The sequence below is a fragment of the Python bivittatus genome, unplaced genomic scaffold, assembly GCF_059951505.1.
Source record: "Python bivittatus isolate LINGU-HERP-01145 unplaced genomic scaffold, Pbiv_v1 ctg000790_np1212, whole genome shotgun sequence".
Taxonomy (NCBI): Eukaryota; Metazoa; Chordata; class Lepidosauria; order Squamata; family Pythonidae; genus Python; species Python bivittatus.
The window spans coordinates 2,255,680-2,279,897 of NW_028277110.1; the positions used below are offsets into that span (position 1 = coordinate 2,255,680).

Genomic DNA, 24,218 nt, shown 5'->3' on the forward strand with positions numbered 1-24,218 from the left:
CAAGAACAGGACAGATTCCTTTTCATTGGCTTAATCTTATCTGTCTGGGAGGGCAGAACTGGAATTCCTCAACAAGCTTTATTTCATATTAAGCAGCAGAGATTAGGTGCAACCCCGCACATTCTTTGGTTGGGATGAAGGCCTTTGTCCAGGAAAAGGGTGACAGTACAACAGATACAGATGAAATTGCACCATGACTGTTTCTCAGCCATGATACCAAGAGCACCAAAAAAGGAGAAAAGAGCCGAACAAGTGGGACACACACTCTTTTGCGTATAAATAATCCCACACTCAGCAGTGTGTTGCCATGAAAGTCCAAACATTTTGGAACGGGCAAAACGGTACATTGAACTTTTAAGCAGCCAGGAGACGGCATCTTATCAGTAAAGGAGAAGCCCCAAAAAAGGAAGGTTAAATATGGTTAAGAGAACCAGTCTGGCGCAGTGGTTAAGGTACCAGACTAGAAACTGGGAGACCATGAGTTCTAGTCCTGCCTTCAGCATGAAGCCAGTTGGGTGACTTTGGAGCAATCACTCTCTCTTAGTCCTAGGAAGGAGGGAGCGTGAGAAGCCGCTCCTGGAAATGTTGCTACGAAAACTGCAGGGAGTTGTTCATGTAGTGCCCAGGAGTCAAGATTAACTTGAAGGCAAGGAAAGCCAGTTTGGTGTATGGTTAAGGTGCCAGGCTAGAAACTGTGAGTTCTAGTCCCGCCTTAGGCATGAACCCAGCTGGGTGACCTAGGGCCAGCCTCTCCCTCTCAGCCCTAGGAAGATGAAAATGGCCAACCACTTCTGAAATCTTGCCAAGAAAACTGCAGGGACTAGTCCAGGCAGTTGCCAAGAATCAACACTGACTTAAAGGTGTACACACACACACACACAAATGGTTAAGAGCGCTCCCTCCCTGTGGGAGATGGTTTGTTTTAGAAAGGAGCTGAAGCAAGATTGCAAGTGGGGCGCCAAATATAACTACCTTCTTCTCACATTACACATATCTGCATGTATGGAGTGGGCTTAGACAATCAACCCAAACTGGGTTAATGAAACAAATTGCTGAGCTCACATAACATGCAGATGATACAGTAAGACGAAGGTCTAGTTCATACAACACGCCAGGACCAGTGCCTGCAAACCTCCTGACCTTTGTGTGTTGTGTGAACACAGCCAAAATGAAGCAATGAAGAGTTTCGCCCCATAGACATTCTGACCATAGGGAGGATGGGGAGGAAGCACAACAATCTGCAATATTTTTATTTATAAACAATCCATTTTAGAGGAAATTTCAAGATCTTTCCTCCACCTCTCGTTTCCTTCCACTTCATCAGGATTGTCTGGGGATATGCGCATGTGTTTAAAAACCACATTCATCTTACTTTAGAGCTTTTTTCCCTCCAGTATTTCCCATCTCAAAAAGGCAGGAAACCACAAGCCTTATTGTCAACCATTGTGGACAGAAGTGCTCAAGGGGGTACAAAACAGAGTTTAGGGATTTGCCATTCCAGAAAGGAGAGGTGGGTATAATAAACGCCTATCTAGCCACTGGGGGAATGAAACAAAATGAAAAATATATATATATGTAGTTAGACTTGGAGATCCCCTGTTTTAACAAAGTATTCTTTGCTTCCATAAAGATATATTTAGATTATTCTAAGAGTCATTTATCTTTTATCTTTCACTGCACAGACAAGACTATATTAAAAGGGTGATTCACGCTGGCTTGCTTTGTGAAAGTTATGAATACTTTGCTCCAAGTACATTTCTTTCACTCTAATGCATATGAATCTATTTTTCTGCTCTCCTACATATCATCGGGGAGTTATTCAAAACTTTCACAAAATTATTCATAACTTTCACAAAGCAAGCCAGCATGAATCACCCTTTTAATATTGTTTATAATACTATAAAGGTTATATAATTATAATATTATAACATTTATACAATTATACAATATTCTTTACCATTAGCATAATTCTCTTCTTCACACTCTCAAAAAAACCAAAACAAACTTTCATAATCCTCATTTCTTCCCCCACAGAGACACGCTTTGATAGGAACACCTCTTCACAATGAGGTTTAAGTGGGAATCTGGTTTGTTTTAAGTTTCCTCTCCTCAGGAAACCACAGAGAAGGCAGAAGAAAAAAACCCAAAAGCCTATCATTGGAAAACTGTAAAAGTGTATTCAAGTTTCAACTCTCAAAGGGACGATTTCCAAATCTACTGCAAGCCATAACATAGTTATTTTATTCGGCCTGCAAAAACAATATTAAAATGGTTCACGGAATTTTTGGCAGCATTTCTTGGTCTCTATGAGTTTAGCACCTTGGTTTGGAAAGACTGCACAGCGTGTCATAAGGTGCTTAGAAAACGTAAGGCTAGATTCTGATTTCATATTGAAGGGAACTTTAGGTTCATCTTTAAGTGAACTTTCGTTCTTCATTTCTCCAGAAATTTGAAAGTTTTCTCTCCTATTTTCACTTATCCATCCTCTGCGTGTCATCCATGTCATCAGACTGGGGTTCATATTAAATATGCCTTGAAAGGAGCCAATTGTCTTTGCCAGTCAAACAACACAACGAACCAGGAGCAGCTTCCAAATTCCTATCAACATATAGCTTTTTGGAATCAAGCCCCACCTCTCCTCTAGGATCGCCACTTTCTCCCCCAGCAACACCCACGTGGTTCAGCTGAGAGAGAAAAAATGAATATTTATTTATGCCATTTCTATGCTGATTCCCAAAGACTCCTAGCGGTATGGTAACTACTAACACCATTTCTATACTGTTGACTTCCAACAAATGAGGGAGCAACTAGCCCCACTGAACTGCACTGAAGGCAAGACCTGAACTTCAGTTCTCTGCATGGGTCTGCTGGAACTGGCTCGTATGAGCTGATGGTTACATTTTCAGGAATTTTGAGGGCAGAGCAGATCCAAGCCATGACACCTAGTGTGATGATCAGCTGTTTGGTGGCAGGGCATATCAGCAGCAACGGAGTTGGCAAAGCCATTGTTATACATTTATTAGCACACCACTGCTACTACCCTAAGTGATCACTGTAGACCAGTGTTTCTCAACCTTGGCAGCTTGAAGATGTGTGGACTTCAATGTCCAGAATTCCCCAGCCAGCAAGTCCACACATCTTCAGGTTGCCAAGGTTGAGAAACACTGACCTAAATATTTAAAGCTTAATCCCCATCACTGCTGAATGCTGGATGTCCTTTTCAACTTCCCAGTTGCCTCACCTAGTTAATCAACATGACTATCCCCAGCCCCAAACCCACCCCAGCAGCTCACAAATCTCCGGGGGGGGGGGGGGGATAGTGCCATTAAGGGGGGAAATGTCTCTCTCATGGCATCAGGAATCCACCCTGGAAGCCTGAAACAATGGCCCCATTCACCAGAAATAGAACAGAAGCGTCCTCTCTAGTAAAAAAGCAAAAGGGGAGAGATGTCCCTTATTCAATTGGCTGTATTATTGGTTAGGAAATATTTGCCATGTCATTGTGTGCAATTCCAAAGACATGGTGGAAGGTGTACATTTGCAACATCTTGGTTTCCCTACCAACAGCTGAACAAAATCTGGCTTAAACCTTGGATATTAGTAGAACCAGCTTCATGTGTAGGTTGGCTTTGCAAAACAAGGGAAGTAGCATTGCTTATAAAATGAACGTATTTTGTTTGAGGTCAAAAGCACTCCACTGATGTCAAGCTTATGCAAAAATGACCATTATTTATAAACAGTTCAGATGACAGGTTTCAGGGTAACCTTCTGCCTTAAGTTTTTTGGGGGGTTTTTTCTATATGTTACACTTACAAACAAGTTTTTGTTAGTCTTCGTGTTTCCATTTGCCAGGTATTTGTGCCTTTGTTTTAATAAAGAGGAAAGATCTTGACATTTTGTAACACGCAGCATGCATCTGAAACTTCACAAGAAGCTCTGCGTTCTTGCCTACAGCACTCACTCTCTCTTAACCAATGGCATTCTGCAGAAAAAGATTATGTTCCCTTGAATATTAACACAGAGCAAGCTGTACCTACAAAATGTCCCTTCTCTGTCAAACCACCTTAAACAGCCTGTTCTGGCAACTCCTTTCTTTTAAAGTATTCATTGGAAATATTTATATAAAACATTCATCGCACCAAACAAATTTCATCACCTAGAATTAATTGACCATATGCAAACCCCCCAAAATAAAAAAATGATACCATATGTTTTCTTCTGGAACAGATTTCATGATATTTTACAGCAACAGAGGTTTTTTTCTCCCTTTTTATTTGCAATTCTCATACATTGGTTCATACTTGATATAAAAGTGTTGTGCCTAGAATCTTAACTTTTTTTCCTATTTTCCTTGCTGTTATTAATTATATCCTTCTGTTTTTAATTTTTGTTTATAGCTCGGTTTTGGGGTGTTTTTTTTTTTGTAGTTAGTTGGTGGCTTGTATTTTTGTGCCTTTTTAAAAAACCTGTAATAAAATTAAAACTGCAAACTCAACTAACACATAAAGCAGAGAAAAAGAAACATATTTAAAAACCTCACAAACTTAAAATGCCTGAGTGAATTGAAACATGGTTTTCCTTGGGATCTAAGCAAAAGGCTCCGAAAATGCAGGCAGGATAATGTTGGAAAACCATCTGATGTCACTTTTTAATTTGCACAACTTTGTTAAAAGCAAGTTTCCCACGCCAGGTTTATTATATATAAAATGACCAAGTTGTAGGTAGATACAAAATTCAGAAACCACCCTGAAAAATGTCTTGCAATTCCGAATTAGTTAAATATAGTTATCATGATCATTCCACATATATTTCATTATTTCCCCGGCCTTTTTTTTAATGCAAAAAAAAAAGGGCTACAGCAGAGTCAACAGAATGGGACATGCTGTTCCAATACAAAGCATTTTTTAAACTTTATTCTCACTCCTTTTTTTTGTAATTGAAGAGTGTTTCCCAATCTTCATCCCCTTAATTTGTAGAGCAGTAACATGTTGAAACAGCAAGAAGATTCCGAAGTCTTGGTTCATATCACTTCACCTGTAACTCTATCAGGAGAGCAAGAATCTTGCTTACCGTCCTCATTGGTCTGGTTATCTTGCCTTTGATCTATGCAATGAGGGATACATCATGATAACTTTGGAAAAACAGGGCTGGATGAAGGTGTGCGTTTCACTGATGGAAGGTGATTCGCAAAGCAACGTGGTTCCCTTGCTCCTAAGAGAAAAGCAAAACCACCAGGCTGCAATTTTGTAGCAGGAGTTGGAGGCCTTCCTGGGGTGTGCTGAGAATCTTCTGGGCTGGGTAGTTCCAGCTCATACTGTAGTCAATTTTAAGTCATCCAACCTAGAGCCCTCTCCCACAGCGCTGGTCCAAAGAGGATCGAGACCACCCAAGCTGCTTTATGGAGGTGAAATGGGTCACCTCTTCATTTCTGCGAAGATGATCATTTACCTCCATGGCACAAACCTCTTTATCAAAGCACATCTAAATCGCTTTGTGCAGACCTAGAAAATATTCCAGGAACTTCAGCTGATGCAACATAGAAGAGCAAAAATAACAAATGGGACTAACATCTTGAATCCACGGTTTCATTAGACTCACCCCAAACACCTCTGAACTATGCCTGCTTTCAAATTCTCTAGAAGTCTTCATCAGGATAAGTCAGTTGACCCCAACTTGGATCCCTGCGTAAGAGTGGGCTTTAATTCCCAGAATTCTCAGCAATGCTGGCTAGGAAATTTGGGGGGCTGAAATCTATACAGGTTGGGAAAGGTTGAGATTGGTGATACCAAAAGCTCTAAATGTTTTCAAAGTTTGGTACAAGAAGAACCACAATGGTCCATATACACCTATTTACTATTAAGGTCTACTAAGGGATTTCCAAGGTCAGCTGAAGACTTGAATATGGGTTTCCTTAGTCCTAATCTAACAGCTTAACCACCTACCACATTGCATTTCCTCAGACTACTGGGAGTACAAGCTACAGATTTGTTTCTGGGACTCCTAGGGTCCAGATCTGTAGCCCCAAGAGTGCCAGGTTGGAGAATGCCATGACCCTACCCAAGTTCCTTTTAACTGGACCATGTTGATGGTGAACTGGGAACATTTTTTCCCATGGAAAGTGTGTTCTCTACCGTCGACTCCTAATCCTATATAGGTACATCCACAAAAGCAACAGTTTTCATTTGTTTTCTGAAAGTCATACCTTCCATTAATTTCACCTACCTTTTCTTTTCAAACAGGTGTCTGCAAGAAGCTGTAGGAACGCCCCCCCCCCACCATAATTAGATTTTGCACCATAATCCAAATGGAGGGCGTTTAGGGTTAATCTAAAATCCACACACATGGCATGCAGCTGACCTTCTGACTTTTAAAAAAAACAACAACCCTGTAAGCTCACAGAGGTCGAATCTGATTGAAACTACAGTGCACGGATCCAGGTAGTTTAAATCTTTTCCCTCCAACCCACCTGTTCGTCGAAACTTCACTGACATCAAACTTGCAAAGCAAGCTACAGTTGTATCTTCGATAACCTGCAGTAAAGCTCCAGCCCATTTCAATCCATGTTACAGTAACAATCAGGATGTAACCTGGTTCAAATCTGCCCTTAGCACATACGGAATAAGTCTGAACCCATTTCTTTCTTGCGTACGCAACTCATCCCGTCTCAGAGGGCTGCTGTGAATAGACAAAGGGGTGGGGACCAAGGTGCTATCTTGTTTTCCTCAAAGAAAAGGCATAGGATATACATATCCGCATAAGCATGGGACAAACGGCTCACACGTGCACACAGAGGTGCAATCCAGGGCCGATCGGCAGCTCAGGGAAACAGGCGGAGGCTTATTTTCAAGCGAAACTACAATCAGCTACTACTTTGCCTCCAAATATTTCTCCTCTGACTACTGATCTGAATTTACTGAGAGGCAGGGTCTGGCAGTCTGGAAAACTGCCAGCCTCTTCTGCTCTTTCTGCAGTCCTGTTTAGACTGACATCAAAACGTTTTAGAAACACACAGCCCCGATGCCAGGGAACGGGACGCAATCTTTCTTCCCGAGGCCAACGGCTGGGCTGTTGTCAGACAATCCACTGCATAAAGTTTTGTGTGGCACGGTGGGCTAAAGCCACAAGCCCCCACCCCAGAAGCTGACGTGCTCTCTCCTGGATACGCTTCAAGCGGAGTGTCGGAGGATGACCACAATGCAGCATTTCTCGGAAAGTGCCATGTTGTTTGACCGATCGGACACTTTGTTGATTCCAGCTTCCAACGAAGGCTTTGAAGGCATTGCAAGCAATGTTTTAGAGAGGAGGGGTGAAAAAAAGATTCTTGAGAATGGAAACTTTAGGCCCCAGGCCTGGCACTCTGTGTGCGTGTTTCTTGCTTCCCTGTCCACAAGCTGAAGAGAAAACAAAGCCACCACCCCTCTCTCAGCAATTTCAAACTGGATTTTGAGCTGAAGCCTCTTAGGAAAAATGACCTTGCGACAGCATCTGTAACGCAGATTGAACCATAAGACTGTGGAAACTGTCATTGCATCCCCCTCATTTCTGCTCTCCCCTTGCCCAATTCTACATCTCTAAAGTTCCCAGGTTCAGGCAGGATAAACTCAGTTGTTCATGGCCAGGGTGCATAAAGGGGGGGGGGGGAGAAGATAAACATACAGGACAGAGATAAATCAGACACCGGAGCGAAGAAAGTTTATGTGAACTGGTTGAATGTCTTAAGTATCCCGCATGTTCACAAACAGTTTGTTCTCTTTCCAGACAAGAGATAAAAATGGAAATCGAAAAGGAGTTCTGGAGGCTGAAGCCAGTTTGCCCACCCTGGTAAAACGGATCATTCCACCCTGCTTTTTCAATTTTCTTTTCAAGCATCTTCCACCAGTAAGAAAGCAGTCGATCCAACTCCCTCATATAAAGCAAAGCAGGCAAAGCCACAGAGTAAAACAAGGGAGCAAGGAATATATTTGTGACACCTTTAGAAATCCAGGACAACAAAACCGTCTAAAGTGAAAATAACACAGACCAGATGTTTCGATCGGTAACCCTCAGGTTTGCAACTGAAGGGGCAGTGTGGAATAGTGGTTCAAGCGTTGGGACTGGCCCCAGGGAGACCCCATGGACCCTCAGCCATGGAAACTCACCTAGTCTTTTCCAGCCGAACCTACCTCATCAGTTTGTTGTAGGGACAACAATGGGACGAGACAGCACTACGTATGTTGTCTATTGTATAACACGAGCAGGGAAATAGACATGACAGGAAGGGAAAGTTCCATGACCAGAGAATAACTGCATTATCCATCGTGTGCATGATCAAAAAGTAATTAAATTTAACGGAATGCAAATGTAAAGGAAATGAAGAAGTGTCTGCTGTTTGTTGGGATGAGTCCCCCAGTACGTCACTCCAGGACGGGGGGCAGAGGTGGCTTAGAAAAACCTGCAGCTTCTTGGTCCAGGGTTTAAAGTTGTTTTAAATTCCCTCACCTCACCTGTCTTCTCAAAGACAAGTCTTTTCCTGAACCCGCTGTTTTCCCAAACCCATTTAGAAACTTTGCCACGTGGGCCTAGTCCACCTTCAGCGATACAGAAATTCAGGAGGTGACTCTGCACCAGTCCGCTCCCTCAGCCCATCTTCTTTCAGAGACTGGTTGTTGCATGGAAAGAATATTAGGGACACCACCTTAAGCCTGTATGAAAGGTGGAATGTAACTCTAATAAAGTCGTACCTTGTGCACCCCAATACTGACTGGGATCATTAGGACACCCAGACAAATCCACCCAAATGGTAACCCAGCCCATTTTATTTATTCAATTTTTTTGCAGGCAAACTGCTTCCTGCCGTAGAACTTGAAGCTATAGATGGAGGAACAGAAGCTGGCCAATTAAAGCAAGACTTTTTTTCCCACCCAATATTGACCCCGCAAGGGTTATGAGGGAGAGGGGCAGCTGGCAACCATACGAGGCAACCAGATGGCTTGTGCCAATATTATGTCCACAGACCGCAGTTGCTGGATTAGACCCACCACATGAAACCATCAAGCAATGGAAATATGCCGTTTTATTAAACTAAAAGACGAGGCACTGAAGACAATCCAGAAGTTAGATAACAGCAACCTCCCGCCAACAGAAACGTGCTGTTGTGAGGACAAACTAAGGAAATAACACAGAAACCACCTGGTCATTCTCCCCTAAGTGAAATCTTGTTCTTAACTTGATTGTTTTTATCCAAAAGCATTGTGTCTCTCTTATACACACACACACACACACACCCAAACAATGTATTCATCAGCTCCTTGAAGGAAACTTGCTGAACTATACTACATTTTGGGGCATTGATGAATGATTATTAATTGACGATGAAGCAGTCCAGAAATATTTCTTCTTATAGTTGAAGAATGAAGGTTATAATAACGAAGCTAGGGGATACAACTGGGCTATCTGCACTGAGATTAGTGGGAGAAGAAGAAAAAAGATGCTTCTCCCTCTAGCTATCTGGCATGGTAGAGAACTTTCCAGGAACAGCACCACAAAGGTAGAAACAGGGGCCTAAGATAAGGGGTGGGTTCCTTTTCAGCAAACTTGTTTAAGAAAAGACTGGACAAACATTTGTTGGAGGTTTTTTTTTTTTTAATTTGGATTTCCATATTGTATGGAAGTCTCTGAAAATGCTTGGAAAGGTGGAAGGAAAGAGAAGAAGAGGATGACCAGCAGCAAGGGGGAAGGCCTCAGTTACAGTGGCGACAGGTGCACCATTGGAAGACCTGAAGGATCAGGTTGGGGATAGAACATCTTGGAGAAAGTCTATCTATGTGGTTGCGAAGAGTTGACACTGACTTGACAGCACAAAATCAGTCAATCAACTGTACAAAGGCTTGAACTCAACAGTCTGAAGAGTTTGCAACTGCGTGAATTTATGAAGTAGCAGCGATCACATGGCTGTGCTTTTTAAAATCTTTATAAACCTTTTCCGCAGAGATACACACATTTGTCAGATTTCAGTTTCTCTAATTGCCTGATTTGTCTACGCGCCAGATTTTATTTTAAAACCAACCATACACAAATTTGGTACGTTTTTCTCCGTTTTGTACAATAGCTTGTTCAATATACACGTTTCTTTTTGCAAATAATTTCCTCTAAAGCAATTTTCCACACGCATACTGAAGAAGTACGAAAATCAAAGTCTAAGTGAATTCCAGTTCACAGCTTGCAAAAGACCAATTAGGTTCACATTAAAATGCCAACCTAACAAATTTCTGCTCCATTGCTACTCATCAGTACAAATAAGTCAGCTCCTGACTCCATAACAATGTACAAAAACTTTGCTAAGTCTCCAAAACTTTACAGTATTTGGGGACATCTCTCCTACCCCTTCACTCTGTCTCTCAAGATGGTTGAAATACTTCAGGGCAGTTGCAGATCAAAAATAATGACTGTGGATTACAAAAAAAAACAAACAAACCACAGAGGCCAAGACAAAGTCATGGTAGAAATAATTACCTATAATGGACTGTTAAAAATAGCAAATAACGTTAATTGAATTATATAGGAAAAACTATCAGAACCAAGACAGTAGGCTGAAATGAAAGCTAATCTGATTTCATTCCATTTGTGCTTCAATTTTAGAATAAAATAAAATGAAAATACACAATTCAGACATATTTTCATATTTTCTTAAGCATTTTCACCTAAAATATCTACATCTATTTAGAAGCAATTCCTCTTAATGCATTGTGTGCATTATTTTATTTAACACATGCATTTAGGGGGTTATTTTCCCCTGCTATGTGCTTATACAGCTTAGCATCTTTTCTGAAGACAAAATTTGGACAAGTGCACATTTCAAAAGAAAGTCATGTTTCATTTTGATTATTGTTGTGGAAAGACATCACTAACATGTGAACTGAATACATTTCTCCCCCACCTTGAGCTGTAGTTCATAACATGCCTGAACATCTAAGGAAGGGATCTGAGACTCAAGGACCACCACATAGCCTCCCAACCTTTTGGAGGTCCTCCACTGATACCAACATCATCATCCTCAGAAGAAAAGTGGCTGATCAAATGTCCATGAAGGCTGCATGGTGATTAAGGGCAAATTATAAGATGTAAGATGAGAATGGAGGTCTTCTGGGAGATAAGTTGCTCCCTTTCCCTTCCCATCCCACCCCCACCCCTGGTATGAAATCCTGCTGCCAAAATCCAGCTATTTTGCGACCAAGAATTTGCAATGTAATCCTAAGGTTTCTAAAGGACCATATATAGTCCACATGTCACTCAGTCTCCTTGTTTGGACAGCTTCCCTCCATTAATAGATGATGAATTACTAACATTGTGGCACCATATATTTAAGTCCTCATTATGTCCTTTCTGTCCTACATGGATCTAAGGTGGTAAAGAAGGCAATGGTGGTTAGTTGGGGCAAAGGTCAGCTTCATCTAGTCCTAAGAAAGGGTATTCATGTGGGTTCACAATGCCCCTTCTATCCATATAAACCACCAGCAGGCTCTGAATGTTGGAAATGTTCCCACTGGAAAGAAATCTCCATCACAGTCCAAACACTTCTGAGAGCCCTCATTTCAAATGACCATCTCTAATCCTTTCTAGACCTTGCTAATGCCAATTTAATTCCACTGAGTGCCATCCAAAGAATAAGCACTTTCTGGATTTCCCCACTTGCTAACTAGGAAGAGCTGTCTATTGCAGGGGGTTCATTTGCCACTCATTGGGCCAAAGAGTGCTTATCTCATCCCTTTGTAGAAGGGAAGGAAAACGGAAATGGATCCCGGGGTTTTGAAAAGGAAGACAGTGTGCTCATAAAGCAGCCAGATAACACAATGTTGTTGTGGGAAAAAAGCAATCTTCATTGCGTGTTTTCCCCGTCTGTTCCTCTGCCAGCAAAGTCGCACACAGCTGCACCATGAGCTCATCTGCACTCCAGCTAAGTTTTATCTCAAAGATGGAGAAAAATCTTTGGCAAGCAAGATGATCCTATTTAAGCCTTGTTGGACCCACGTTCGTTGTTTTAAAATAACACACCAGCCAGAGTGGCTATTGCTTCAGTCCAAACACCTGCCATCCCTTTCGAAGGCAAGCTTCATCCTCAACATCCAGAGCTGGATGCTTCCCATATGAAACTTACAGTAATCTAGATATGATTGTGATCCTGCGCATGTTTGAGAATTCCAACTCCCCATGAAGGATCCTTGGAAAACCACAACGCAATTGTGGAAGAGTTCCATGAGCGCACAAGGATTGTACCAGAGGACACTGCAATGACAAAAGCAGTATACCATGCAAATTCAATTCATAGATGGACTACTAAAGGAGAAGTGGCAGGTCAGAGCCCAAAGGAGTCAGATGATCCCCCATAAGATATAGGAACCATGGGGGGACCGCAGCATGGCATTTATCAAAAAACATTCAACAAGGGCATTTGCTTCTTTGCCAGAAGCAAAGAGCGTGGCCCGAACGAAGTAGGAAGGCAATTGGTTTGTGAAAGTCAGCAATAAATTGAGAAGAGGAGAGGGGAAGGTATGTGAGATGCTACTCAGCTGTTTAAATAAGGGTGTTCAACCCAAGGAAGCAGTTAGAAAGAAAAGGGGCAGTAAGTTCGGCAGGGAGAAACTTTAGTTCAATTGTGACATCTCATCATTGTGTAGAGAAGCTCCTAGTTTGGGTCTCTACCATTTCTAGGTGAGCCTCAGAAAGCTCATACCTGAAAGACTGGAGTGCCATTGTTAATCAGTGCTAACGATACTAGGTTGGATAAACCAACAGTCTGACTCAATAGAAGGAAGCCTCCTTTGTCCTCCAGAATACCCAATCCACTACCTGGCCATCATCAGAATCTAGGGTTTGTTGATTATTTACAATGTGTCCTTGATAAGGCCACAATTAGATAGACTTTTTTTTTTTTTTTTTGGTAGATGGGATCTTAGTATAACAGAATTTTCAGTTTGTTTTTTTCTCCTTGGGTTTTTTTTTAAAGGGGGGGCTCTTTTTATATTTTATAGAGCAAGTAAGCTTATTGGAGGAGCAGTATATTTATTTCGCTGGGAAATCATGCAGCAATTCAGCATTTTGCCACTGAATTTTGGAAGCACAATTCTGAGAGGCTCCAAAGGTTCACATGAGCCTCCTAGGTTGACCACTCTTGCAACAGACTATAAGGCAGAAGATAAAGCCTTGTAAGCCATGTTCAGAAGGGGTCGTGTTCCTGTGCATATAATTTCAGCCACAACCAGTATCATTGGGAATCCTGGTAACGTTGGCCTGTCTGGAAAGAGAGCCTCAGGCACAAATTCTCTCCCAGAAGATGAGAAGTGATATCTGTACATCAGGACCTCTTTTTTCATGCTACAACATGTACTACCCAAGCTGTCATTTCAGTTGGAATATTCCACAATAGTATTACATCTTTGCTATAATTAGAAAGACATTCATAGATTCCATTATTTCTCTATATTTTTTAATAATAATGTTATTAAAGATTACAATTACACAAATAAAAACGAATACGGCTACAAAAAATTAAAAAGGACAAGAAAAATGAAAAGTGCAGAGAAAACAGAAAAAACAGAAAAAAATAAAAATAAAAGTATACCAAAGAAACAATGGTATCAAGAAGAAACTTCCCCACTCGTCACAAGTACAACAATTTTTAGCAACTCATCATCTTCTCCTAAAAACAACACTCTCTTCATCCCATATCACATCGCCTTAATTTTTATCTTCTCTATATTTTATTTTCTCTAGAGGTACAGTAGATTCCATTATTTCCTTGCCATTGATTGACCCAGACATTCACAAATCTTGTTTTCAAAACCCAGCAGTAGTCTTTCCTAGTTTCAGATGCTTATTTCTGTCTTTTAGAGCTACAAGCGTCCTTGAAGATCATCTCAAACAACCTGGGATTAGGTTGCAATTAAAGTCTTGAGTCAATCGTGACTTGTTCCTGGCCTAGTTTACAGCCTGAGGGTTTCTCTGAGTGTCTCCCTTTCAAGTCCTCTCCAGGCCTCACCTGCATAGCTTTCCCATCTAGGCAAAGATTTAAACTTGAGTGCCTCCTCTCCTAGCAGAACATTCTAGCTCAGTGTTTCTCAACCCTGGCAACTTTAAGATGCGCGGGTTTCAACATCCAGAATTCCCCAGCCAGCATGCTGGCTGGGGAATTCTGGGAGTTGAAGTCCGTGCATCTTAAAGTTGCCAAGGTTGAGAAACACTGCTCTAGCTACTACGTTCCTAACACAACATATCTTCTTCCCAAGACAATGAAATGGCTCATCTTCTGCAAAATATATCAAATGTTTCAGCAACCAAACACCTGGCCCTGGGCTTCGTGAACTAATCAGAGCCTCTGTAACAAAATGTTCCATTTCAGATATTTCTGAAATAGGTGACTCAGCAGACCCCCAAAGGGATTCAGAAAGCAAGGAGTAACTAGCACATGATTCCAACAAATATTTCATTGGACCAAGGAATTCAAGCTTTGCTAGATAAAATTAAGCGTGAGGTTAGAAGAAGAAGAAGAAGAAGAAGAAGAAGAAGAAGAAGAAGAAGAAGAAGAAGAAGAAGAAGAAGAAGAAGAAGAAGAAGAAGAAGAAGAAGAAGAAGAAGAAGAAGAAGAAGAAGAAGAAGAAAAACAGTCCTCGAAAACCAGATGGAAATTAAGATTTATAAATGGGTGTCATGACAAACACAATTACACACACCGCATAGCTGGCAAAAAGGATAATAGTTTGAACTCTCTGTTCAGTCCCAGACAGGTGCTTCTAAACCAACGCATTAGTCATACGTACTCTACAATAGGCAAGTATGGTTTACACCAATTTTTGAGCCTGGAAAACTAAAGGGAAGCACACTCCGATCATATTCCTTGCCCAAAGGATTAAGACTGTTGGATTGTGGATGCGCAGACTGTTGGAGATGAGTTCCTCCCATTCGTTTGGCTTTTTGCTCCATGTTTCAACATTCCCAACCGCTATAGACCATTCCAAGATCTTCTGGACCATTCTGAGTACCATTCAGTCAAGGGGTATAAAAATAGAAACTTCCCAAAACAAACCGCTGAAGAAACATAGAAAGCAAATCTCTCCATAGGATGAAACCCACGAAACTATGCATGCTGCCTGAAGTAAGAAATTCATAAAGCAAATAGGGGATTTTGTTAACAGTGAAACCCAACACACACTTGCACAGAAACAAGTTTTACAAATCCATTTTCCACTGAGGAGATTTTGGAGGGTACTCTTAGAGTCGCCCACCTTGAAAAAGCATTCTGTTATCTTCTCTTCCCTTTGGGAACACAGTAACGTCTGTATTTAAAAAATAATAATAAATCTAACAGGTTTTCCAGTCAAACTAAACCTAAATTACCTTTATTTGAAATAAAATTCAACTAGGACAAGCTGCTAGTGGATTCAAGAGAGCAAGCAATCAAAAGACAGGAAAGTAGAAAGGGAAGGGAAGGGAAGGGAAGGGAAGGGAAGGGAAGGGAAGGGAAGGGAAGGGAAGGGAATACATTTACTCTTGATTGAAAAGAAACAAAAAGAGAGCTAAGATTGCCTTCTTCAAGTAGTTAAATAGTTATCACCCACAAAAAGCACTCATCATCCCAGAATGCAAGAGTAATAAAACCCTAGATTTGGCATGCCAGAACAGTGCTCCTAAGGCATCTATTGTTATCGTCCATTGAGAAAATCCTGATTCCTGGTGACTACAGGAAAAAGTCCCTGTAGTTTTCTTGGCAACTTTTTGGAAGTGATTTGCCATTGTCTTCTTCCTAGGATTGAGAGAGAATGTCATCCAAGGTCATCCAGCCAGCTTCGTGCCTAATTGCTCTCTTAGGGCCAAGAGGGAGGGACTGGCCCAAAGTCACCAGCTGGCTTTGTTCTTAAGACAGGACTCGAAGTCATGGTCTCCCAGCTTCTAATCCAGCACCTTAGCTATTAGACCAGACTGACTCTCTATAGCTCCATGTTAAGAGGCCTAAAGAGATGGATTTCAGTTTCTATTCCCCACAGAAGGATTTCTATCTAATCATTTTAATACACTGGTAGAACTGGAGGAAACTAGACTGCACCTTGATCATTCTATCAAGGATCACTAGAAAAGAGGCTTTAGCCATGCAGTCGTTTTTTAATCTGCTGACTAAACCGCAAACATTCAGAGACAGAGTATTTTAACTGATCGGCCGAGGCAACGATTCACCTCCACAAAGACTCTGGCTCTCAATTATCCTCCATATTCTACAAATGTGAAGATAGTGCTCAAAAGAAATAAGAAATGAAAGAAGCCGCAATGGTGAGCTGAGCCTGCCTAACAACATCCAAACAAGAGGCCCAGATAATCTCTTTCTAAATATCGTTCCTGCAGTGATGTCTGAAGAAGGGCTAAAACCCAAGATATTTAAGGATGCAGTAAATAACTACTTTTATTACATTGACTGTATGGATTATTTTTTTTAAGTTCAGCATTTGTGGGCTTTGGACAGAAAGATCCAGAGCATCTTCCTTTTCATTTTTTTGGGCTGGGTCAAAGGAAGAAATAGAAACACTAAGAATATCTTCCAAAAGGGGCGACCCAAGGAGGTTTTAAAACTACTTCTCTGACCAGTTTGTAATTGCAGGACATGGAATGATGACCCTAAGTTAGGAGGCAACTTTTGATGTAACTTTAGGAAAAAACAGATAGGAATAATCAACAGTGAAGCCTTCTTTGTTGGACGCTGTCTATCTGGGGATACTTTTATTGGGATTTCTGAATTGAGAAGGATTATATATTTATTTATGATCAGAGATCAAACACAAACGTGCAGAGTGCTATTCAAGACAGCTCACTCCATCCAAAGCATTATCTTGAATAATGTGATGGCTTTCGCAGAAGTTGGCATTAGGGCTGGATGACTCCAATAGCTTTTCTCAAATCCCGGCAATTAAACTAAGCAAGAACATGATACAACGGTGCCAAAGCCCAGAGCAAGCTATTCCCCAACCTGCATCTTCATCTCCAACCATCTGGAAACCAGGAACTAGATGATGGAAAGATCTCACCTTTATTCTAGGTGTGTTCTTGGAAAGATCAAATATCTTTGCCCAGAATAAGTATGCAGAATAGCAAAATATCTTTAAAAGGCTTGGTGCTTGGGGTATCTATCTCAGTTTATTAAACAAAAATGAGCCTCATGCTCTATAAGGGTGCCATTGCTTAATTTCTCTTTTCTTGGCATGCCATGGTATATGATTTTTCAGATAAAGTGAGCACAAATCAAGTACCAAAGGCAATGTATGAAGCAGTGTTTGGACATGGTGGAATCAAGGATGGCTCGCAAAGATGTAAAGGTATGAAGTGGTAAAATGAACGGTGTTGGTGGAAACTAGATTCTGGTTGCCGTTTCATATTCTTTTCTTATGACTTTAATTTCTTCAGTTTCCCATTTTTTGTTCCCTTTCCTGCTTTGCAAACCACTGTTGATCCCGAAAGGGAAGAACGTCATGGGATGACCGGTTATCACCACCTCAAGCCACCAGAATGTAAATCAACTCCAAGCCAGGGTTTTGGATCTTAGTTTGTTTCAAACCTAAGAATTACAGCTTCCTGCTACAACTGGAACAGAAAAGGATGGTTCAGTAAATCAGGACATTTTCAGTTGCCTTGGGTGAAGGAAGCGGCTTAAGAAAAAGGTGGAGGGACAATCTTTTTGTATCAGCTTAAGAAGCCAACACATTTCTGACCCAACTGGGGTCCTGACATATGAAGGTGCTTACAATGTTTTTAAAAGTATTTTTCAAAGTCCTGGATCTCTCTCCTACCCATTTATTTCCCCTGTCCTATAGGGCGATCTGTTTTTCAGAACGTAACACAGCAAAAAAGGAGCTAGGATTAATAATATAAATACAGTCTTTTTCTTATTGCTTCAATATGAGGTTTGTATATGTGTTTAATAAATAATGTTTACAAAGTGATTCTTTAGGCTCTGTCCACCCTGCCAGTTTTTTTTTTAATGTTCCAGAAACATACAGGAAACAGAGTTAGCCGCTGGCGCTTAACACAATCTTTTTTGGCAGGAAATTCTGGATACAGTTACACGGTACTACTATTTCTTTCCTCCTGTAAACAGCTTTCGGGGGCAGGGGAGAGGGGAACAAACCTGCTCCATCTTTGTGCTGCCTCCTTGTGTGCATAAATGTCTACCCCAGTCGGGTCCTTTTCAGGTTAGAACTGCAACTCCCACAATTCCCACCTGTGAGGCCAATGGCTAGGAATTCTGGGAATTGCAGTCTCAGGCACTTCTGGAAGAGATCATGTTGAAGAACGCTGCTCTTCATTCTTCTCTCCCCCTTTTCTTCAGTTAGAGATTGTTGTTCAGTCGTTAAGTCGTGTCCGACTCTTCGTGACCCCATGAACCATATTGCGCCAGGCCTTCCTGTCCTTCACTGCCTCCCGGAGTTTGCTCAGTTTCATGCTCATGGCTTCAGTGATGCTATCTAACCATCTCATCCTCTGCCGTCCTCTTCTCCTTTTGCCTTCCATCTTTCCCAGCATCAGGGTCTTTTCCAAAGAGTCCTCTCTTCGCATTAGGTGACCAAAGTATCTGAGCTTGAGCTTCATTATCAACAGTTAGAGATACAGGCAACCAACCATGATTCCCCATCCATATGCTGACAGACAAATAGGGTCACCTTCTCTCTCTCTGACTTCCATGTAAATTGAGATATTTGCACCACGGTAGATACACTAAGCACCAGAGATCCACTGGTGACATTCTGTAAACCAATGTTTCTCAACCTTGGCAACTTTAACACATGTGGACTTCAACTCCCAGAATTCCCCAGCCAGCATGCTAGCTGGGGAATTCTGGGAATTGAAGTCCACATGTCTTAGTTGCCAAGGTTGAGAAACACTGCTGTAGACACTCACGGAGGTGACCTTGAGATATGTCATGGAGGTGACCTTACATAGGCAAGAATTGCTATGTAAGCAAAGAGGGCTGAAACATTCTTTAAGTCCTGGGAAGCAACATGGTATTTGGAATCGACTCAGGCAGACTCCTCCCTGATTCAATGGGATACAAGAAGGAGGGGAAGTGAAGCATAACCAGGCTTGCAAGATTCTGTTCTTATAGCCTATCTCAATAAAGTGAAGTTCTGGTCTTCCTGCGGAGTTGGCTTTCTGGTCTGGTCTACCTCTTGGGCTGAGACTTGCCAGCTTAGCTTCTTTCTCCTTGAAGTGCAAATGTGGAACCATTGTGAAGATAGCTGGGAGGGACGATGCACTGCAGAAGCTCTTCAGAAGATATGGAAAATCACAACCTTCATGCCTGACGTGATCAAAATGAACAAGGGGGGGTCATGTTGCCTTTAAACCAGAAGTTGTCAGCTTTGGGGCAGTCAAGATCACACTAACCAGGATGGCAGGAGGAAACCAACAATGTGCTGTATCCAATGGAAAATCAGTGAGATTATGTTATTTGTGGGTGGGGTTGGAATTTGGGGCTCTTTTTTAAAGACAAAAAAATACAATCCTGATTTATGAGTTTTCCTACTGTTTTTGTCTATTTCCTGACCTAAAATTGCAGGAAACCTTCCTATGCATTTATTCTGCAACATGGCTGAAGGTGCAAAGGCAACCCCCAACCCCTCCCAACCCATAAAAATATGGGGAGATAACCTGTGAGGGCAAATTGTCTACCAGATCTCAAACCCAAATTCTTATGGCAAGGCTATCAGAGATCAAAGAATGGAGCCCACAAGAAAACACTGCTTTAAATAAACAAACCACCATCAAAAAAGAATTACTCTTGCATATGAATGACTCCCACTCTCCTTGGGTTCTGAAAAACCCTTAAAACCTGGTTTTGGGCCAGGCCTAAGGTTAATTTTCCCTTTCATAAGTTTAGTGGGGGCTGTCGCGCTGCATTTTAATGGCCGTTTTTAGCCCAGGCTACTCTGTTTTGTCTATGTTTTTAATTGTTTTAATGAGTGTTTGATTCTATAAGCCGCCCAGAGTCTGGGTGGCTATAATAAATCCAATGAAATTATCATCATCATCGTTTATTTGGGATGTGATCACCAACCCTCTTTCATTGGTTTTAGCACAAAAGGAAGCATTTTCAACAAGACAGAACCCAGTTCTCCTTGTGTCAGAACATTCTTGTTCCTTGGTTGCTACCTGTTATAAAAGACGAACTAGTCACTTATTTTTTAAAAAAGAGAGAGAATAAATATTTGTGCTAAGAAATGCATTGATCAGAAGACCAGAAAGTGATTTTTAGTACCATTAGAACAAATGACACACCTTTCTAGGAATGTTATGACACATGTCAAGCTGCCAACTTGGGGTAATTTCTTCCCGAACCACCAGGCCCTGTTTTATCTGCAAAATGCCAGTTTCCTTTATTCTGCGTCGTCAATTTCCTCTTGAGCATGGCAAACCTGCCTTCCTTGTATTAAGCTGAGAAGCACCCAAACACACCAATTCTATCAATCTGCTTGCTTCTCACCCTCGCCTTGAGATTCTCTCCAAAGTCCGAAAAAGAGCCCATCAGCTGCTTCCTTCAAGAGATCCACCCACAAAGTCCCAGGCTCAAATCTGTCTCCATCATAGCCCGATCCTGTTCCTTGCAACTTTAGGTCACTGTGACCTTCACAAAGCTTCTCTTCTTCCAGAGACATTACTGGAATTATTCTACATTCTACAAACTCCACTGGATTTGTGTAGTTTTAACAATGTTATACTTTGGTAAAAATGCTCTTTTAAAAAAAAAAAACAACTGTCACTCTCTTGAAAAGCAAACTCCAGCAGAGGATGCTAACATGATTGAATACAAAACTCCCAAAGAAGGGGGAAAATATTGGCCTAATCACAAAAACCCTCTCCTGGGGTTTTGGAGATGTAAAACAAGGTTAAACATCTTTTTTTTTTCCCCCTGTCAAAAGCCAGACTTATACATCAGTAACTTGTTTTGTGAGTAAGGAATGGACTGAAATACAGCAGTGCTGAAATTCAGCTACAGTAATGGTGTTCCAGGGACTGGGCACCGCTGATTTAAAACACGCTTAAATAAATAAAACCAGTCCGCCTTGGGAAAAAAATTATATATCAGCTCCCAAATTGCTTACCAGACATGGAACGTGGAGTGCCAATTGGAGAGGCAAGTGATATGCCCAGCTTTATTTATTTATTTAAAAGATTTGTATATTTGGAGCGGATGGCTGGCTGAAATTTCAACAAGGGCACTCCAACTAGGGTTAAATATTCAGTACAATGTTTTCCTGCAGGTTGATCTGTTTCACATGTATTTTCTTGCCCGGCATTGGGTTTCAGTTCTCCCTCCTTGTCTTCAGTCTACCCTTCCTTGTTTGGTCTCCTTAGACACCAAAGGACAAATAATTCTTAAAAGAGGCAAAAATTAAGCTAGACTTGATTCATGAACAGGAGGAATGTTTGCTTATTCGACTGACACAACCAATTGCCATTCTCGTTGCTTGATTGCCTTTTATGGTTAACAGCCTGGACTTCTGGGATCCTAACCTGACATTGTTACAGTTCAAAATGTGTTCAGTGTGCGAGTTCAACCATCCTTTTGCACCATGTTTTCTCAGCCTTAAAAAACCCGAACGTTGGCAGATTCTTAGAAACCAAACAGGGCCAGTAAGCTAAACTGCCCTACACACTTTCCCTTTCCATGGTCAAATGTACAACTAATACTAAGACTTTTTTTCTTTATCCTGGCTTGTTGAGATATTTTCCTGAACATTTAAATGACCAACATAAATACCTACTGGAGTGTTATGAAGAGATCACTTCTGACAGATGCCCCCCAACCAAATGTTTAACCATAGAAAACTTCTGAGTTTACACATGCACTGAAAAGTCGCCTAGAAGCAACTTTGAAATGAACTGGGAAAAGAATGCTTTGGTCTTGGAGAAAATAATGGAGGAATTTTGAGAAAGAAAGAAAAAAAACTAAGAGAAACTCTGCATAAAACTTTGCAATGAAAAAAAGTGTTTTCTTTCTCATTCTCTTTCTAAAAGTCTTTTTTCTCTCATACACACACACAGGCACGCAATTGGTTGCAGAGAAGAATCAAACAGCTTTTACCAAAAATCTGAGGCGATGCCTTGCAATCTAAATCCAAATGGTCCAGATTACTAAGAAGCTGTTATTGGTAAATCTCATGTACCAAATGTAACAAATCTTAAATGCAACCTTTGCATCTTCCATAGAACAGTCAAATAGCAGATTATGGCTGAGACAAACATCATGCTAAGTCAGAGCATGGTTTATTTGAAGCTGGCTTTGAATATTGTACGAACCTTGCCACGGTGACTTGCAAGCCACAGTCTATGTGTGTTGAGTTCATGCATCTAACTATGGCTTGTTGAACAAATCATGACTTAGTGATGTATAAACTTGGCTCATATAAAAATCAGCCCCCTCTTACATTGATGGAAACTCTCCGGATCAAACAATTCCATCAGCAGAGAGGCCATTGGAGGCAACTCACAGGCTTTGTTATTCAGAGCAAATTATCTGTAATTTTTATTTCGTCAACGGAGCATCCATTTTTAACAAGAACTTACTGTACAAGTTTAAGCTTGCCTCCTATGCTCCTTGCAACATTTCGCTGCATAACAAAGCTACGGATCTATATTTAGCCAGATGCTTGACCTCACAATGAACATACATCAAGTTCAGTTGGAAGGAGAATTAATGAGTGTTCCCTCAAAAGCGAGGACAACCTAGACCGAGGATCAATTTTTAAAAAATGATTAAATACAGAGCTTTTCTGCATTTATTCAAAATAAAACACAGCGAGCAAGTCCTTGATTTGAAAGTAGCTCATAGAAAACTTATATATAGGATGATCTGAACCGAAAACGAAGGAAATGTACGTTCTAGACAGAACGACCCATCAATACCTTTTTCAAAAAAATATGTAGATGATTAAAATGAGGTGGACCCAAATCCCTTCCCATAAAGTTAGAGGATTCTTCACAGGCCCATTTACCAAATATTTCAGAGAGCGAGCCTATACTTGTCTCTCCGTTTACATTCCTTCGCCAGTGGAATTTCAACCTGAAACTTGTCCCCCTCCCCTCCCACCTCCCTGACTTCAAAATGATCTCACCACCCAGGAATGAAAAGGAGGGAAATAGTTCGGTTTGTGGAATCTCTTTAATGAAACATGTAAGACTTCGGGGAAGGATTGAAGAGATAAGTTTATTAGTTAGTCCCAGAGGTCAGGCTACCTTAGTTAGGGCTATGCTTTTCCCAAATCAGACCACTGGCATTTTTAGTGCAGGAATGCCTTGAAATTCAGCCTCACACCTTTGGCATGTAAGGAGCTATGATCTCCCCATACAATTTGAGGAACGTTGACAATAGTCTAATACTGAGTCAGCCTGAGTCAGCGTAGTTCAGAGATTGATCCTTTAGGGCAGTGCTTCTCAACCTTGGCAACTTGAAGACGGGTGGACTTCAGCTCCCAGGATTCCCCAGCCAGCCAGCCAGGCTGGCTGGCTGGGGAATTCTGGGAGCTGAAGTCCACCCGTCTTCAAGTTGCCAAGGTTGAGAAGCACTGATCTAGGGCCACAATCTACATTAGTGGCATGCAAGAGATCAGTGCCCAAGATAGCCTAAACAAAAATTAGATATGATCTGATTCAATTAAATACAATTCATTCAATCACTTTCCTTTACCTTAATTATTATGATGTTTGTAACATGCCTTTTTTCTAGGCGCTCAAAAAGTCTCATGTGTTGTCCTATTTAGGTCTCACCCCAGCAGCCCTGGGAGATGCCGGGGGTGGGGAGAGAGAGGGGGATTCATAGTGATCCAATTCCCAGATCCAGGGCCCAGGAAGTGTTTTCTGACCATGACCACCAGAATCTGAAGGTAACGTTTCCTACCATTTGAGATGGAAAATAAATGAACAGGATACACTCCTCAACAGGCACACCGGAGATAAAATTAAAAAATAAATAAATAAATAAACTCCAGCCCTGCTCACATGTGTAACGTAGGACCATTCATTTTGTAGCTGTCACCTGACCCACATGTTTCCTAGCATGGTCCAAAGTTTCGTACCCTCAGCTTACCGCAATATGTAAACTCCAGTGCCATCTTACAATATGGGAACCCCACGCTAACTGGAAGAGGCATTTCTAGTTTCTCTTAGTCCTCCCTGACCCTAGGCACACATTATACATACATATACAC

At 41.3% G+C, this 24,218-nt stretch overlaps 1 protein-coding gene across 3 annotated transcripts in view; it reads right to left on the reverse strand.

The window, feature by feature from the left end:
• COL4A6 (collagen type IV alpha 6 chain) overlaps window positions 1-24,218 on the reverse strand; it is a 165,146-nt gene that overhangs the window by 122,196 nt on the left and 18,732 nt on the right. Inside the window, exon 1 of one of the 3 annotated variants that reach the window (XM_025166593.2) lies at window positions 5,071-5,211. The exons of the other annotated variants lie outside the window; for them this stretch is intronic. Coding sequence (XP_025022361.1) covers window positions 5,071-5,079 — 9 coding nt within the window. The 5' untranslated portion in view covers window positions 5,080-5,211. Of the gene's footprint in view, window positions 1-5,070; window positions 5,212-24,218 lie in introns of those variants that run through there. 3 annotated transcript variants of the gene reach the window in all.